Raw genomic sequence first — 17511 nt, 5'->3', positions numbered from 1 at the left:
TTTGTGTGGACAGACGCTAGTCGAGCAGGTCCGTGACAAAATACTGTATGCCGCCCTCAAGTAAAGTACCCCCGTAAAGTAGAACCGGTGTAAACCACACCCACCGGCATCTGGAGACATTTGTGTTTGTGAATCATAAATATGTAGGCCTAGTGTGTGAACGGTCTGTGTGGTCTTTCTGACAGGAGGTGTCCAGCTCACAGGAGGTGACAGTGAGGAGCAGTGTCAGGGAGGTCATTCCCACCACTCAGCAAGTGGCCTACTTCCATGACCAGGAGGTAATATCACTTAAACCTTATTACAATGCATTACTTACCTGTTATTATTATTGACATTTCACATTCTTAAAATAAAGTGGTGATCCTAACTGACCTAAAACAGGTAATTTTTACTAGGATTAAATGTCAACTGTATAGTTGAAGTCGGAAGTTTACATACACCTTAGCCAAATACATTTAAACTCAGTTTTCACAATTCCTGACATTTAATCCTAGTAGAAATTCCCTGTTTTAGGTCAGTTAGGATCACCACTTTATTTTAAGAATGTGAAATGTCAGAATAATAGTAGAGAGAATGATTTATTTCAGCTTTTATTTCTTTCATCACATTCCCAGTGGGTCAGAAGTTTACATACTGTCACGTCCTGACCATAGTTCTTGTGTGTTTTGCTTGTTTAGTGTTGGTCAGGACGTGAGCTGGGTGGGCATTCTATGTTGTGTGTCTAGTTTGTCTGTTTCTGTGTTCAGCCTAATATGGTTCTCAATCAGAGGCAGCTGTCAATCGTTGTCCCTGATTGAGAATCATATATAGGTGGCTTGTTTTGTGTTGGGGATTGTGGGTGGTTGTCTTCTGTCTTTGTGTTCTGCACCAGATAGGACTGTCTCGGTTTTCACGTTTGTTATTTTGTATTTTGTATAGTGTTCACGTCATTGTCTCTTCTTTATTAAATCATGTTGAACACTAGCCGCGCTGCATTTTGGTCCTCTCCTTCACCCCAGGAAGAAAGCAGTTACACATACTCATGATGCCATCTATTTTATGAAGCGCACCAATCCCTCCTGCAGCAAAGCACCCCCACAACATGATGCTGCCACCCCCGTGCTTCACGGTTGGGATGGTGTTCTTCGGCTTGCAAGCCTCCCCCTTTTTCCTCCAAACATAACGATGGTCATTATGGCCAAACAGTTCTATTTATGTTCCATCAGACCAGAGGACATTTCTCCAAAAAGTACGATTTTGGTCCCCATGTGCAGTTGCAAACCATAGTCTGGCTTTTTATGGCTGTTTTGGAGCAGTGGCTTCTTCCTTGCTGAGTGGCCTTTCAGGTTACGTCGATATAGGACTTGTTTTTCTGTGGATATAGATACATTTGTACCTGTTTCCTCCAGCATCTTCACAAGGTCCTTTGCTTTTGTTCTGGGATTGATTTGCACTTTTCGCACTGAAGTACGTTCATCTCTAGGAGACAGAACGCATCTCCTTCCTGAGCGGTATGACGGCTGCGTGGTCCCATGGTGTTTATACTTGCGTACTATTGTTTGTACAGATGAACGTGGTACCTTTAGGCGTTTGGAAATTGCTCCCAGGGATGAACCAGACCTGTGGAGGTCTACAATTTTTTTCTGAGGTCATGGCTGATTTCTTTAGATTTTCTCTTGTCAAGCAAAGAGGCACTGAGTTTGAAGGTAGGCCTTGAAATACATCCACAGATACACCTCCAATTGACTCAAATGATGTCAATTAGCCTATCAAAATATTCTAAAGCCATAAATCTTTTTCTGGAATTTTCCAAGCTATTTAAAGGCACAGTCACCTTAGTGTATGTACATTTCTGACCCACTGGAAGTGTGATACAGTGAATTATAAATGAAATAATCTGTCTGTAAACAATTGTTGGGAAAATGACATGTGTCATGCACAAAGTAGATGTCCTAACCGACTTGCCAAAACTATAGTTTGTTAAAACAAGAAATTAGTGGAGTGGTTGAAAAACGAGTTTTAATGACTCCAAACTAAGTGTATGTAAACTTCCGACTTCAACTGTATATATATTTTAATTAGTCTTTATATTCAGTTGGACCCTTAACCCTGCAACTGTGCAGTCTCAAACTAAACCTATTTCTCACAAACGCATATTGAGCCCATCATGAAGCCTGCAAGGCCGTTTCCCATAATTTCAGCCCACATCTACTCAATAAGTCGAATTGTTTAAACTCAATATGTTAGCTGCCAATGCAACTACCCGCAACATCTATAATTAAGTGTACGTGAATCATTTGAACACTTTTTGTTTCTCATATCACTTTATTTGTTTACCAAAGTTTTCCTACATAGAGTAAAGTTTAAAAAAAACGAATGCAGGACTAAATTAACCTTACGTGGTAAGAAAAATGCTGTTTTCATAGCGAAAGAACAGTCAACGTACACACCCTTTCTGTTGTCTGTGTGTGGAAAGGAAATCAATTTGAAGAATTGCCTATTGTGCTCACCGCTTGCCTCCATCTCATTACAGGTGACTCATGATCAAAGAGTTCAACAAAACAACGTGGCCTCCAGTTATGAAAAGCATTATGATGAAACGGGTAGAGTATAATACCATTCACATTTCAAATGTTGGCTTTTTTGATCACACCCTAGAGTGTACGTTGTATTGTAATGACTGTTGAAAAGCTGGAGATTATTCTCCAAGCCTAAATTACAGAGGAGGTGTGGAATTGAATTGTATTGCAGATGCTTTTCTATTAGAAATTCAGTGCATGGCCGCAAATTAAATCAAGGCATAGGAAGGTAAAAAATATTGCAACTGGGAATAGGGTAATCAATGCCACTTTCGGAATTGGAAATGGTAGGTTTTAAAGACACAATTTTAGTTTCCTCCAAACCACCTGGACTTCAAACTGAGAATCATTTAATGAGACAACTGCTTCCTGTTTCTATTTCAGTTAGGGTCATAGGAGGAGAGGACTTACCAAAGGTCTCCACTCAGGCTTTGAAGCAGCAGTATGAGAAGACGATCGAGCAGGCCACGCCGGGCAAGCAAATTAAGGTAATGATGCAGTCTGTTTATCTACATGGCCATTATAGTGTGTCTATAGACGATGTCATGATATCAACATCAAAGCAGGGGAATTCACTTTGAGGGTAGTGTGTACTGAGTAAATTGGATGACGTGAGAATTTTGTGTAAAAACAAACATATTCAGAGATCTCATTATCTGCTTAAATCTACTCTACGCTTTTTCTGCTATACTGTCCTCTTTTCCATTTCTCTCACTTCATATTCTGACTGCAACTATCACTGTCCTTCTTTCCATCAATCATTAAACCATAGATTGATCTGGATTACAACCAGTTTCAATGGGCACCGGTAAACCAGTCCTCCTCAGCAGCAGCTAGCTATGAAAGTTCCTCCACTGTTAAACAGTCATCCAGAGCTTCAGCAGCAACGAGCTATGAAACCTCATCCACTATGAGGACAGGGGCTGTCTCTTCATCTACCGCTGCCTCAGCCTCATCCACTATGAGGACAGGGGCTGTCTCCTCATCTACTGCTGCCTCAGCCTCATCCACTATGAGGACAGGGGCTGTCTCCTCATCTACCAATGCCTCAGCCTCATCCACTATGAGAACAGGGGCTGCCTCTTCCTCTACCGCTGCCTCAGCCTCATCCATGGATTATGAGACCATGGAGCACTTCCCTCCTCCACCCACTGAACTAATGTCCCAGGAGGTCCCAGAGTTCTGTGACTTTCTCCCGCCTCAGGAGCAGGCTGGCCAACAGAGATACATCTTCAACAAGGAGCAGTACTCCAAGCAGAGGAACCGCAATGAGCTGAAGCGCCTGTACAAGCACATGCACCCAGAGGTTCGGAGGACCATGGAGAAGGACTACTTCACCGACGTCACGGAGATCGAGCAGGCACAGCTGGATAGTGAAGATGAGATGACCGGGGAAGTCCAGCAGGCTTGCTATGTGTTTGAGAACAGTGGTGGGGATGAATGTATGAGCCCTGAGGGAGATTACCTGGAGTGGGACGAGATCCTTAAAGGGGAGGTGCAGTCCATGCGCTGGATGTTTGAGAATAAGCCGCTGGATACCATTAAAGATGACACCCCAGATGAGGATGATGAAGTGAAGAACATTGCTCAGCAGGAAATCATTGCAGGAAGTGATGTCAAATACACAGCCTGGATGTTTGAGACCCAGCCCATGGATGCGCTGCGTGCAGACACCCCAGACTCCACCGTACAGACAGGGAAATTGACCGAGCTGGCGAGAGGAGACGTACGAACAGCCACATATCTTTTTGAGACCCAGCCACTGGATTGTCTGAATAAAATCTACCAGGAGGATGAGCAAGCCTTGGAGGTTGTCTTCACTAAAGATATTACAGGAGGGGACGTGAAAACGGCCAGGTATCTGTTTGAAACTCAACACTTGGATTCCCTCAGCCACACAGAGACCATTGAGGAGAGCCACTTCTTGAACCTGAAGTCAGAGCTTGAGGAGATCAAAGGGGAAGTGAAGACAACCACACGGATGTTTGAGACCCAGCCCATGTGTGTCATCAGGGGCGACTCTGGAAATATACTGGAGATCACCGCCATCCGCAGGGAGGAGATGGAGAAAGGAGACGTGAAGACCTCCCGCTGGCTCTTTGAGACCCAAGCTCTGGACATGATCAACAAAGACCCTGCCAAGGTGAAGCTGATCTGTGGAGTCTCCATGGAGGACAACTCGCAGGGAGACGTGAACCGAGGGAGGTGGCTGTTCGAGACAAAGACACTGGACTCCATTAAAGATGAGGAATGGCAAAGCATCAGGCAAAAGGAGGAGATTATTGGAGCTGATGTGCGGAAGCACTGCCTGGTTTTCGAGACACAGCAGATGGATACTCTGAAAGACAACGCCAATGCCAGACCTTTACCCTCAGAGGAGATTGTAGGAGGTGATGTGCGATCAGCAAAACATCTGTTTGAGACAGTGCCAATGGAGAACCTGAAGGATTTGGCTGAAGTAGGGAAACTTCAGAAGATGGTTGCGTCCGAGGAGGAGAAGGGTGATGTTAGACATCAGAAGTGGGTTTTTGAAAGTCAACCACTTGAAAACCTAAGGGAGGAGAAGAAGGAAATGACACGCTCTATAAACCTTGAAGAACTTGATAAGGGCGACGTCACAAATCACAAGGAAAGATTTGAAACCTTGGATTTAAGCAGATGTGAGGGGGCACAGAGAATTCAAGTTGAAGGTGTTACCAGTGGGTCTGTGAAATCAAACAAAGTTCTTTTTGAATCCACCCCGATGTATGCCATGCAAGACAGCGAGGGACACTACCACGAGGTGAAAACCGTGCGACGTGAGGAGATAGTAAAAGGAGATGTTCGAAGCTGCAGGTGGATGTTTGAAACACGTCCTATCGATGAGTTTGATGAAAGTAGCAATAAATTCCAGATTATAAAAGGTATATCAAAGGAGGAGATTGAATCGGGCGATGTCAAGACTGCCAAGTGGTTATTCGAAACTCAACCCCTCGATGGTATTAAACATTTCAGCAACACTGAAGAAGATGAAACTAAGACAAAGGAGAGTGTTGAAATTGAGAAAGGTGATGTGAAAACCTGCAGGTGGCTGTTTGAGACTCAACCAATGGATAATCTGTATGAGAAAGCAGATAAGGTGAGGAATGAGACTGAGGTTGAGGAGGTCAACAAAGGGGACGTCAAAACATGCACATGGCTCTTTGAGACTCAGAACCTCGATAACATCTGTGACCAATCGGAGACCGTTCTCAAAACCTGCACTGTCAAACAAGAGGACGTCCAAGGCAAAGATGTGCATCATGCTCGCTTCCTCTTTGAGACAGAGAACCTGGAGAACCTCACAGGGGAGGAGAGTGGTGCCTTCAGAAGGGTGACTAAGATTGATGTCCAGTCTGGAGATGTGTCTAGGATGAAGTTTCTCTTTCAGAATCGGTCTTCCGACATCATGACCTCAACCTCATCTGAAACAATGCATAAGCTGAAGACCCTTACGGCGGAGGAAATTCAGAAAGGAAATGTAGTGAACAACATGTGGCTTTTTGAAAACCAACCTATAGACACTATCCGCGAGGATACAGAGGAAGCCAAGGACACTCGCACCGTAACCGATGTGCAGGGAGGAAACGTTGGTCAAGGTCGCTTCGTTTTTGAGACTTACTCTCTCGATAAAATCCAGGAGGAGTCCACCGAGACTGAGATGTCAAAACTCCAGAGCATCATCAGGGACGATATAGAGAAAGGGGATGTGAAAAGCTACACCATGATGTTTGAAAATCAGCCACTGTATGCAATCTGTGACAAAGAGGGCCACTACCATGAAGTTACCACTATGACAAAGGAAGAAATCATGAGCGGAGACGTGGTGGGGGCCCGGTGGTTATTTGAGACAAAACCTCTGGATTCAATAAGGGACACAGACGACGTCTATGTCATCAAATCTGTCACTGAGGAGGACGTCCAGAAAGGTGATGTCAGCACGGCCAGGTGGAGGTTCGAAACACAACCTCTTGATGAAATCGCTGAGGACATGAAAGTGTTGACTAAAACAGTTGAAGATATCCAGGGTGGTGATGTGAAGACAAACAAACACCTTTTTGAGACAGATGAAATGTCCCAGAAGTATGTTAGAACTGTTAGCGTGAGTGAGATCCAAAAAGGGGACGTCAGGACGGCCTCATGGATGTTTGAAACACACAGCATCGATAAGATCCATGGCGAGGGCTCAGAATATGATGAAATGGAGACAGTGACAAAAGAAGAAGTGATGAAAGGAGATGTCAAGCAGTCTGTGTGGCTCTTTGAAAAGCAGCCGCTTGACAGCATTAAAGAGTCAGACGGAACAGAGACTGTTGTCACCCGGGAGGAGATCCCACAAGCAGATGTAAAGACAACAACATGGCTTTTTGAAACCACTCCTTTAACCAAATTTAATGAGAACAGTGTAGATAGAACTGAAATAATGGGGAAGAGCATCAAAGAGACCCTTGAAGAGCTCTATTGTCAGAAAATGGTTGACTCACAAGGGATTCTCATTGAGACGGATGAGATAGGAGATGTCAGAATGGCAAAATACAGACTCATGAACCAAGATGCTCCAGAAATCCAGAAGGAGGAGGTGATCAGAGGGGATCTGAACAACATCATGATGAACCTCCTAAACAGACGAGACATGACAGAGAAAGGGATAGTCATAGACCAGGACGAGAGAGGCAACATCAACACAACGGTAAAACAGCTATTCAACCAAGAAAAGGGATTCAATGTTGAAAAGGAGGAAATCCTCAGAGGCGACATTCAAGAGGCCATCAACAACCTACTGAAGGAGGAGGGCTCCTCAAAACGTGGAATTCTGATTCAAGAAGATGAAAAGGGAGATGTGCGAATGACTATATACTCCCTCCTCAATAAGGAAGACGGTGCTGGCATTGAGAAGGAGGATATCATCAAAGGCAATGTCAGTAGGACCCTTCACAGACTCTTGTCCAACCCAGGGTCAGAGGAATCTAAAAGGATAAGGGTGGAAGACACGGAGAGGGGTAACGTTAGCTTTTACTCCACCTGTATTGAATCTGGGGCTCTGGATTACCTCAAACAACTCCAGTTTGAACCTAATGAGGAACAAGAACAGGCGCAGAAGGAACGTATCATTGGCGGCGACGTTATGGAAACCAAAATGACACTAAGGAAGAATCAACAGCAGATTGAACGCACAGTAGCTGAGGACGATATTGTCCCTGGTGATGTCAACAACACAGTGAAGGTGTTCATGATGGAACCTGCTCTCTTACTGGAAAACCTGCAGAAAGAGGAAATTGTCAAGGGAGATCTGAGGGCGGCCCTGGACTCACTGACCAAAACTATTAGCAAGAGAGTCGTGATAGAGAAAGAGGAAGTGGTGAAAGGGGACCTGCACACCACTCTGAGGTCTTTGGAGGAGGCTCAAAACCAAGCCAAGGAAATGGAAAAGCCAGAAATTGTCCGAGGTGATATCCGAGGAGCCCTCCAATCATTAGAGAAATCGGCGACCACCAAGACTGAGGTAACTGTTGAGGATTTAGTGCCCGGCGATATCAAAGGCACCTTGAAATCACTAGAAGAGGCTAAGCAGGCAGTGAAAGAGATGGAAAAGGAGGAGATTGTAAAGGGAGACATTCATACTGCGCTGAAGGGTTTGCATGAGGCCTCGAGTGAGAAAAAACTTTACCAGCACCAAGTGAGTGAACAGGGGGACGTGAGAGGCACAATACAGCTGTTACTAGAACCATCCACATCCCCACGAATGCAACGCAGGGGAAGCACTGAGGGAGATGTGAAGACCTCCATAAAATGCCTCTACGAAGGGCAGGGGCAGGACCAGGATGAGGAGCAATCACAGATGGAGAAGGAGGAGGTGATAAAGGGAGATGTTAAAGGAGCCATAAAGAATCTGATGCAGAGAAAAGAATATTCCAATCGGAAAGTACGAAAGTATCCTCCCAGGAAAGCTCCCAGAGCTCATGTGAAAAATCCATTACCCACACAGCAAGTGGTGGACCATGAATACTCAGATGTGGCTAAGAATGAGAACGTCACAGTCAATCTAGCCCCTGCTGTGAAAAACCTGAGCAGTAAATCACAGGACACCACACAAAAGCACACTGAGAAGTACACCGAGAACAAATCAGTGAAGAGCAGCAAGACCCTCACCCAAGAGGAACACTCTATGACAACACAGGTCCAAACAGTAAATATGTTGGAGGACTCACAGCAGGAACATGTAAAAGAACAGACTCAAGTTAAAGAACAGACACATGTTAAACAACAGAGTGTGAAACAGAAAATGCAACCCCCTCCTAAGCACATGATCATAAAGAAGAAGAACCTGACCAGTCAGATGACTGATAATACATCAATGAATCAGATGGCAGAGATTAAAGCAGCCAATCAGATGACTGTAAATCAATCAGCCAATCAGATGACTGTGAATAAAGCAGCAAATCAGATGACTGAGAATAAAGCAGCCAATCAGAAGATTGTGAATAAATCAGCCAATCACATGACTGAGAATAAAGCAGCCAATCAGATGACTGAAAATAAAGCAGCCAATCAGATGAGTGTGAATAAATCAGCCAATCATATGACTGAGAATAAAGAAGCCAATCAGATGATTGTGAATAAATCAGCCAATCACATGACTGAAAATAAAGCATCCAATCAGATGAGTGTGAATAAATCAGCCAATCATATGACTGAGAATAAAGCAGCCAATCATATGACTGAGAATAAAGCAGTCTCAGACAAAAATGTGACGAAAGAAACACAGAGAGAAACACAAGTCTCGGACATGAACGTGACAACACAGGTCAAAACAGTCAATATGTCTGAGTCCTCACAGAAGACACATGTTAAAGAACAGGCTGTGAAACAGAAAATACCACCACCCCCTAAACCCATCTTCATAAACAAGAAAAACGTGACCAATCAGATGACTGATAATACATCAACGAATCAGGTGAAGGAGATTAAAGCAGCCAATCAGATGACTGAGAATAAAGCAGCCTCAGACATAAATGTGATGAAAGAAACACAAAGCACATCTCAAACTAATATTGTTTCAAAGCAAACACAGGAAACAAAAACAATGAAACAGTTGCAAACAACAGTGACAGAGCATAAGACTGTCACACAAAAACACAACGTCAAAAATCTGAATACAAATTTCCGGAACCTGGACATGAAGGGAAAAGGTATGCTAAAAAAAGGGACGCCTGAGATTAATTTCCCCCCTCCTCCCACGTCCCCGCCTCCACCCTCTGAGTCTGAGATGTCTCTACCTCCCCCGCCCTCACCAGTGGCAGGCTGCCCAATGTCCCTGTCAAGCTGTAGCCCAATGTTTCCCACATCCCGTCCCCTGATTATGAGACAGGACAGTGACCTTCCGCCTCCACCTCCTCCACCCCCAGTAGAATGCGGGGAGCCCGACTTTTTCCCTTCTCCCCCTCCCCCACCCCCTCCCTCCGTGGCAGGGCAAGACTTTCTTCCTCCACCGCCCTCACAACAAGAGCTAAACTCAATGCCACACCAAGTGCCTACACCACCACCTGGAAAGCCATTTAAAGCTAGGCCTTTATTCAAAATCCCAAAACCTGAGCCACCCAAGCAACCAATACTGGTCAAACCAAAATGGCAGAAAAAGCAAGCAGCACCACCACCGACTCCTCCACCTCTTCAGCCAATGACAGTTCAAACAGAACATAAAGAGGAAGGAGTAGTCCAGGAAGTCAAAAGTGAAATCAGTTGTAAACAGGAAGAAAATACAAATACTACCAACACACAGGTTCAATCTGATTCTACAGTGTCCACGACTAAAATCCCTTCACCAATCCCAGTGGCAAAACCACCACAGGAAGAGTTGCCACGACCACCTAAAAAGGTATTCATCCCTCCAATCAAAATACCCCCACCTGCAGAACTTGCACCAGTGGCAAAACCTAAACCATATGCCCGTAAATTCAAAACCCCACTGATGCTGGCAGAGGAAAGGTATCGTGTGCAAAGAGAGGAGGCTGAGAGAAACAAGTCACAAGACACAACTCCCGCCACTTCACGAGTCGCATCTCCCTCCTCTCCTCCAACTAATATGATGCAGATGATGGGCTCAACCAATGTTGCAAGTGAACAACACTCAGTTGCACACAAAACAGAGCAGTCAAAAGTGACCTCAGAGGTAACACAGGCTAAGGAAACTCAGTCTAAAAGCAAAGTATGCACAGCATCACAAGAGCCGCCCATGAAGAAAGCTCTATCACATATCCCCCTGAGCAAACCTTTGATCTCAGTGGGAAATAAGAAATCAACCTCTGAATCTGGAAATATTTCCTCAGATAAGAAACACATTACCACTGATCAGTCCTCTATGGCCTCTTCTGGGAAAGAACTCACCTCATCTGCTGCCTCCAGAAAACATCAGGCTGTTTCCTCTGGCAAGCATCAGTCTGTTTCTTCTGGCAAGCATCAGGCTGTTTCAGTCTCTGCTGCTCACCTTCACCATGAGTCCAACATTAAAGTCCAATCTGGCTCTAATGTGATTTCGTCCTCAGTAGCTGAGCAGCAGAGTGGTATGAATGCTAGCTCACAGTCTATCATCTCCACTCAGAGCATTGTCCAGGAAAATGTCAATCTTCAATCCCAATCCGCCGTCACATCCGAAGCAGAGGATGCAAAGAATACTAACGCCTTACTCACACAGGAAGTAAAAAAGATTCCATCTCAGCCCACCAAAATCAAAATTCCAAAAGTGACACCAAATTTCAAGGTGAGAACAGTGAAGTTGCCAACAGAGAAGAAGGAGGAGAAAAGCGAGGTGGTGGAAAAAGATCAACGAGCAGTGAAAAATGAATTACATGTACATCAAACGAGTATGGAGACTATTTCTAAGAGTGAGACCAGAGTAGTTCAGGAGAGCACCCAGATGGCCACCAGTAGCTCAGCAAAAAATGAAGTAAAGGTGGAGATGAATGTGACACAGGAGAAAGCTGAGGAGGTTGAGAAAACTGCAGCTGCCAAGGAAACAAAGCTGGAAATCCAAATGAAGACAAAGGCAAAGCAGAAAGGCATTAAAGTCCCTTTGCCCAAAGAGCCAAAGCTAGTTCCCTTGCCAGTAGCTCAAACTCCAAGGCACTGCCACATATCTGTCTCCCGTAGTCAACAAAGCATGCAGGAACAGCACATTCAGAAGCACGAGCAAGTGATTGTTAATGACAGAGTAGTTCAACAGAGCTTCCAGAAGCAGGAACAGCAGGTTTGCACACAGAAGCAGCAGGTCAAGTCTTTCCAACAACAAGGAGAAGTAAGCAAAATGCAGCAGCATCAAGAGAGGTCGAAGGCAGAGTCTAAGGCTGACTCCATGAACATTGCAGGGAAGGCAGCAGCACAAACAGAAACAGCTCAATCAATGGTGGAAAACACAGCTCAATCAGTGGAGGAGAGCACAGATTCAGAGAAATGTGTAATGGTACAGAAGCTGCTTTTTAACATTAAGCAGCTTCATCCAGGGAACATGGATTCAAACTCAGTGAGGACAATACTTAGTGAGGTCCCTGACTGGTTGATCAGGGCGGAGGAAAAGCGTGATTTAACACAGGTTGCTGTTCAGCAGAATAAGAATAAGCTCACAGAGATCCTTTTCCGTGTGAGAAACCTAGCACAAGCAAAACTTGTATTCTTAGAAGGACACATGGCAGCCATGGCAAAACAGGAAAGTGAACCGGCACCTGCATCATCACCTGCACCACCACCTGCACCATCACCTGCACCAGCACTTGAAAAGAAACGATTTGGAGGAGCAACAGCCAAGATATCTAAAATAAGCATTGGCTCGTCAAGAGTCGAAACCCATAAGAAAGTGGTTGAGGAGAAGAAGATCTCTCATGAGAGCAAAAAGCCAGAGCTGACTGAAGTAAAAGGTCCTGATCCCAGAGTTCCCTCTCCCATGCTTGCAACGCGAACACCTTCACCTACCTTCATAAGCATTGAATCAGTGAGGAGAACAAACTCACCCTTCACAGTGACACCCTCACCTCCTCTGTCATACAGGTCTGGTGCCACCCCAACCCCACCACCTCCCCCTCCCCGCACCCCTACCTCTCGGTTCTGTAGGGCCACACCCTCTCCCACCTTAAGCCGCTCAGAGAAGCTAGCCAAGTTGAAGGACACCACTGCGAAGCTCTCTCGGGGCATGACCCCTCCCCCACCCATGCCTGAGTTTCTGACGACAGAGCAAGCCTCTGACAGAGAGGATTCCCCAGCGCTGATTGAACCTGAGATCCACATGCAGACACAGGAGATGGAGACTGGGACGACGACTCCGGATGTGGCTGATATGGTTGACTCCATGATGACTGTCAGAGACAAAAAGTTCTTCTTTGAGGAAGCTCAGAAGGCAGAGGTGAGCAGGACTTACATGCGGAAGGACCCCATAGAAATCCCAGAGCGCCTGGGTCCAGAGGATATAGAGGAAGTTCCTGAGGGTGTGAATATAGACATAATGAAAGAGGATCTCCCTAGGCTTGACCTGTCAAAGCTGGTCAATCAATTTGAATCCCCAAAACCAAAGCTGTACATCAGAAAAGATCCCATCATCATCACAGATAGACTGGGAAGTGACACTGAAGATCCAGAGGCAGACCCCAAAACGCCAAAAACCGATGAAACACCTGCCTTCAACATAAAGGCCATCAAGAATGCCTTTGACTTGGGTGATCGTAATGCTCTCAAAGAAGTGAGAGAGAAACAAGAGGAGAGAGAGAGGAGAGAATCAGAGTCTGCCGAACCGACGGGGCACTCCAAAACAAAGTCCGTCACTGAGGAGTTCTCTGGCATGGATGAATTTGGCACCGTAACAAGAGGGGTGAGGAGCGAGACCAGCATGCACTCTGAGAGCCACATGACCCGCCCCCTCCCTCCCTCCTATGCCGACGTGGTGAAAGGGACGGTTGAAGAGATGGCAGTTCCTGTGGAGGCCGCCACCGAGGACCTACTGAAGAGCTTCCACCAGTCCTGGGCCGAAAGCGAGAGTGTGTTCCAGAATCTGGGATTCAGTGTCTCAGAACAGAGGACATCACAGATCGTAACACACCAGCAGGAGACTGTCGTGACGGGTAAACCAACGCGTGGAGCATGAGGGGAGACTAATAGAGAGTGATGGTGTGTTTAACATATTTTTTTGTGTGAAAGTAAAAAAAATATTAACAGTGCCTTCAAACTCAGCATTAAAGTTTTGCATCTGCACTGTTTTTAATGATGCATTTCCCCTTTGTTGCTCTTCTTATTTATTTTTATCTGACAGACACTAATACTTCTAAAGCATAATGAATCTAATGGGTACTGACAGTCTGTTTAGAATGCATTAAAACACAGCAAGAAAGCGCCTCATGATGTGCTTGTCTACAGGGGGTGGTTGAGTCGATGCCTAAGATATAGAGCTGCTTTTGCAAAAAGCAGTGATGGGAAGTTATGGATGAATGTTTTCATGCTTGTGTGAGGATGCGGTTGTATATTTCTAATTACAAACTGGGTGGGTCGAGCCATAAATGCTGATTGGCTGATAGCCGTAGTATTTAAGCCCGTATACCACAGGTATGACAAAATATATATTTTTACTGGTAACCAGTTTATAATAGCAATAAGGCACCTCGGGGGTTGCCTAAAAACAGCCCTTAGCCGTGGTATATTGGCCATATACCACACCTCCTCGGGCCGTATGCTTAAGTATAGAATTAGCATGTATATTCCATCAAAAAGTAACAAGTTATAGGATTTAAAGCTGCAATATGTAACTTTTTGGGGGACCCGACCAAAGTCACATAGAAATGTGAGTTATAGATTTCTCATTGAAAGCAAGTCTAAGAAGCGGTAGATATGTTCTACTGTGTTATTACAATGCTTCCATTTCTTAAGTTTCATTTTTGAGTCTTCCACTTTTGGTTTTGTACACCATCTTCAAACAGCTGAAAATACAATATTTTTGGTTATGTAAAATAGATTTCACAGCGGTTTAGATGGTACAATGATTCGCTACACTATATTCACTTGTTTTGTCACTAAAAATGTAATTAGGCGAACTATTCGAATTTTAGCAACCAGGAGATGGCGGCGCGATTTCTGCATAGTGTACCTTTAAATCTAAATTGAAATGATCTAAACATGAACTACAATTTATAATGGACTCATATAGTATAATATAAAGTCTTCGTGAGCACTACATACAGTGGGGTCCTAAATTATTGACACCCTTAATAAATATGAGCAATAATGACTGATGACTAATAAACAATTAAAATACTGAGCTACTGTATATTGTATGCAACATTTTATGGGGAAATTATATTATTTTATACTAATACAATTGCTCAGAGAAAGAGATTTTATTGAATAAGTCAAATGCATAAAAATAAATCTTATAAATAAAGTATTCAAAAGTTGAGTATTTGTTCCCATATTTCGAACACGTGACTCTACAAACTTGTTGGATGCATTTGCCTAATTACATAGTTTTGGTTGTGTTTCAGATTATTTTGTGGCCAATAGTAATGAATGCTAAATAATGTATTGTGTCATTTTGGATTCACTTTTAATGCAAATAAGAATATAATATGTTTCTAAACACTTCTACATTAATATGAATGCTAGCATGATTACGGATAATCCTGAATGAATCCTGAATAATGATGAGTGAGAAAGTTACAGAGGTTCAAAGATCGTACCCCCAAGACATGCTGTCCTCTCACCATAACCAATAACAGGGAGGATAGCATGTCTTGGGGGTATGATCTTTGACCTTCTGTAACTTTCTCACTCATCATTATTCACAATTCATTCAAGATTATCTGTAATCCGTAGTCATTGCATGCTAGGAATATGGGACCAAATACTAAACGTTTGACTACATTATTTATTTAAGAATCTTTAGGGCCCCCCTTAGAGAGAAAAAAAGTATTACTTGTTAAACAAAATATCTTTCTCTGAGCAATTGTATTAGTGGAAAAATGATATAATTTCTAATTTTTTTAGCATACAATAGAGCTCAGCATTTGAATTCTGTATTTTATACAGTCATTATTGCTGATCTTTATCAAGGGTGTGGGAACCGACTGTAGATGTTTCACGAGTCACCTATAAAGCACTAAATAGATGGTTAACATAACCGCTCCATATGTAGGGTGCACTGCTAAATGCATAACACACTATGCTAATTCCCCCAAAAAGCTGTTTTTATAAAGGGTGACATGACGTATGCTTATTGGTAGGGACCGGACGATACCAGTATCGCGATACTCATTAGTATAATGGCAAGGAAACACAACTGAAAGCGGATTTAATTTCTTCAGGAAAACATCCTTAATGTTGGAAACAAACATCATTATGTTGTCAACCAGTCACAGGTATTTATTTTCCAAGCTATAGCACACAATATTTTAAATACAGCAGATTTTTTAAGGACCAGCGTGTTTGGTCTGCTTCGTGTTTTCATTTTTGCCATGTAAAAAATATTTTGATATTGGTATCGTCACAGCCCTACTAATTAGGAGGCAATTCTGATGGTGACATTACTTGTTTTCAGGAAAGCCCTCAACTAGGGCCTTAAAAGGGGATAGAAAGCAGACAACCGGTATTATAACACCTACCACCAAGTTACATCTTTCTCAGTGCCAAAACGTACAGACACGTGGACCCAGTCACCACTTATAGTCATACACACAAATGTTTGAATGGCATAGGTAGGCCACATGGTGTATGCTACATATTTACTTTAACATTGCTTTGTTGTACATACCTTGCATGAAGAGGCCTCCATCTACGCCATAAAAATAATTGCCGATCTGATGTCACACACCCTATCACACCTAAAGTAACCAATCATTCCCGATACTACCTTTATAATAGGGTAGATTAATTTAGATCACACTCATGACTACTTTGGGTAGTGCTTTGTCATACTTCCTTTAAAGTGACACACATTGCTTGGTTCTGCACACGTCCTTGCTTGCTCTGCCCATAGTGTGACAACCATTCCTATTGGAAACAATGCATCTGAACTAAATTAGGTTAGCTATGAGAATCTTGGATTTAGACATTCGTAAAACACAGATGCATGCTGAATAAGTGTGTTACAGGCCTCGGACATGAGGTCTCATACACTTACAGCTATTAACAGCCAAGTTAATTGTCCTGTTATTGACCTCTTCTTTTATCTGTTATAAACAGATAAAAGAAGACGCAGGAGAAGAGGTTTTGGAAAAGAAGGTAATCTGTTTTTTGAAAATTAATAGGAAACCCTTATACCCTTGAAATTAGCAAGGCTAACCGGCCTGAACAATACCTTGTTAGATAGCTAGCTTAGCTATTATTTCAAAATACCCTACCCGCTAACTAGCCAAATAGCAATTCTGCTAGGCTTGTTTTCTTCCAAATTATAACTAGATAAAAAGTCACATTAATGTGTCTGGGTGAACAATTATGTTACAGGAGTGTTATTTTAATGTACAATCAGTATCGGAACCCGCAATCATCATCATTAACATACAATCATCATCATTAACATACAATCATCATCATTAACATACAATCATCATCATTAACATCAGCACAAACGCCATCTTTATGAGGCCTGCTTAGCTTAGCTTGGTAACATCTGTGTGTCCGTGTGTGTTATGTCTGTCTCGGTTAAGTCACATTTGGCAATGCAGCCTACTATACATAGGGAGATGCTCCCGAGTGGCGCAGCGGTCTAAGGCACTGCATCTCAGTGCTCAAGGCGTCACTACAGACCCTGGTACGATCCCGGGCTGTATCACAACCATCCGTGATCGGGAGTCCCATAGGATGGCGCACAATTGGCACAGCATCGTCTGGGTTAGGGGAGGGTTTTGCTGGGGTAGGCCGTCATTGTAAAACTAATTTGTCTGATTTGCCTAGTTAAAAATAAAGGTAA

The 17511-nt window shown here is 43.6% G+C and overlaps 1 protein-coding gene across 4 annotated transcripts in view; it reads left to right on the top strand.

Annotated features, from left to right (window-relative positions):
• The window catches only part of LOC139566168 (xin actin-binding repeat-containing protein 2-like), a 58690-nt gene that overhangs the window by 37385 nt on the left and 3794 nt on the right, over nt 1–17511 (top strand). For 3 of the 4 annotated variants that reach the window (XM_071387145.1, XM_071387147.1, XM_071387148.1), the window contains 5 exons: nt 186–278; nt 2513–2582; nt 2943–3046; nt 3331–13678; nt 16785–16823. In XM_071387145.1, coding sequence (XP_071243246.1) covers nt 186–278; nt 2513–2582; nt 2943–3046; nt 3331–13678; nt 16785–16823 — 10654 coding nt within the window. The remainder of the gene's footprint in view (nt 1–185; nt 279–2512; nt 2583–2942; nt 3047–3330; nt 13679–16784; nt 16824–17511) is intronic. The other variant, XM_071387146.1, reaches the window with a different exon arrangement.

This window comes from Salvelinus alpinus, chromosome 38, assembly GCF_045679555.1.
Source record: "Salvelinus alpinus chromosome 38, SLU_Salpinus.1, whole genome shotgun sequence".
In the NCBI taxonomy this organism is placed as follows: Eukaryota; Metazoa; Chordata; class Actinopteri; order Salmoniformes; family Salmonidae; genus Salvelinus; species Salvelinus alpinus.
The sequence above is the reverse complement of the archived record's forward strand: the minus strand, read 5'-3'. Positions and strand labels throughout refer to the sequence as shown.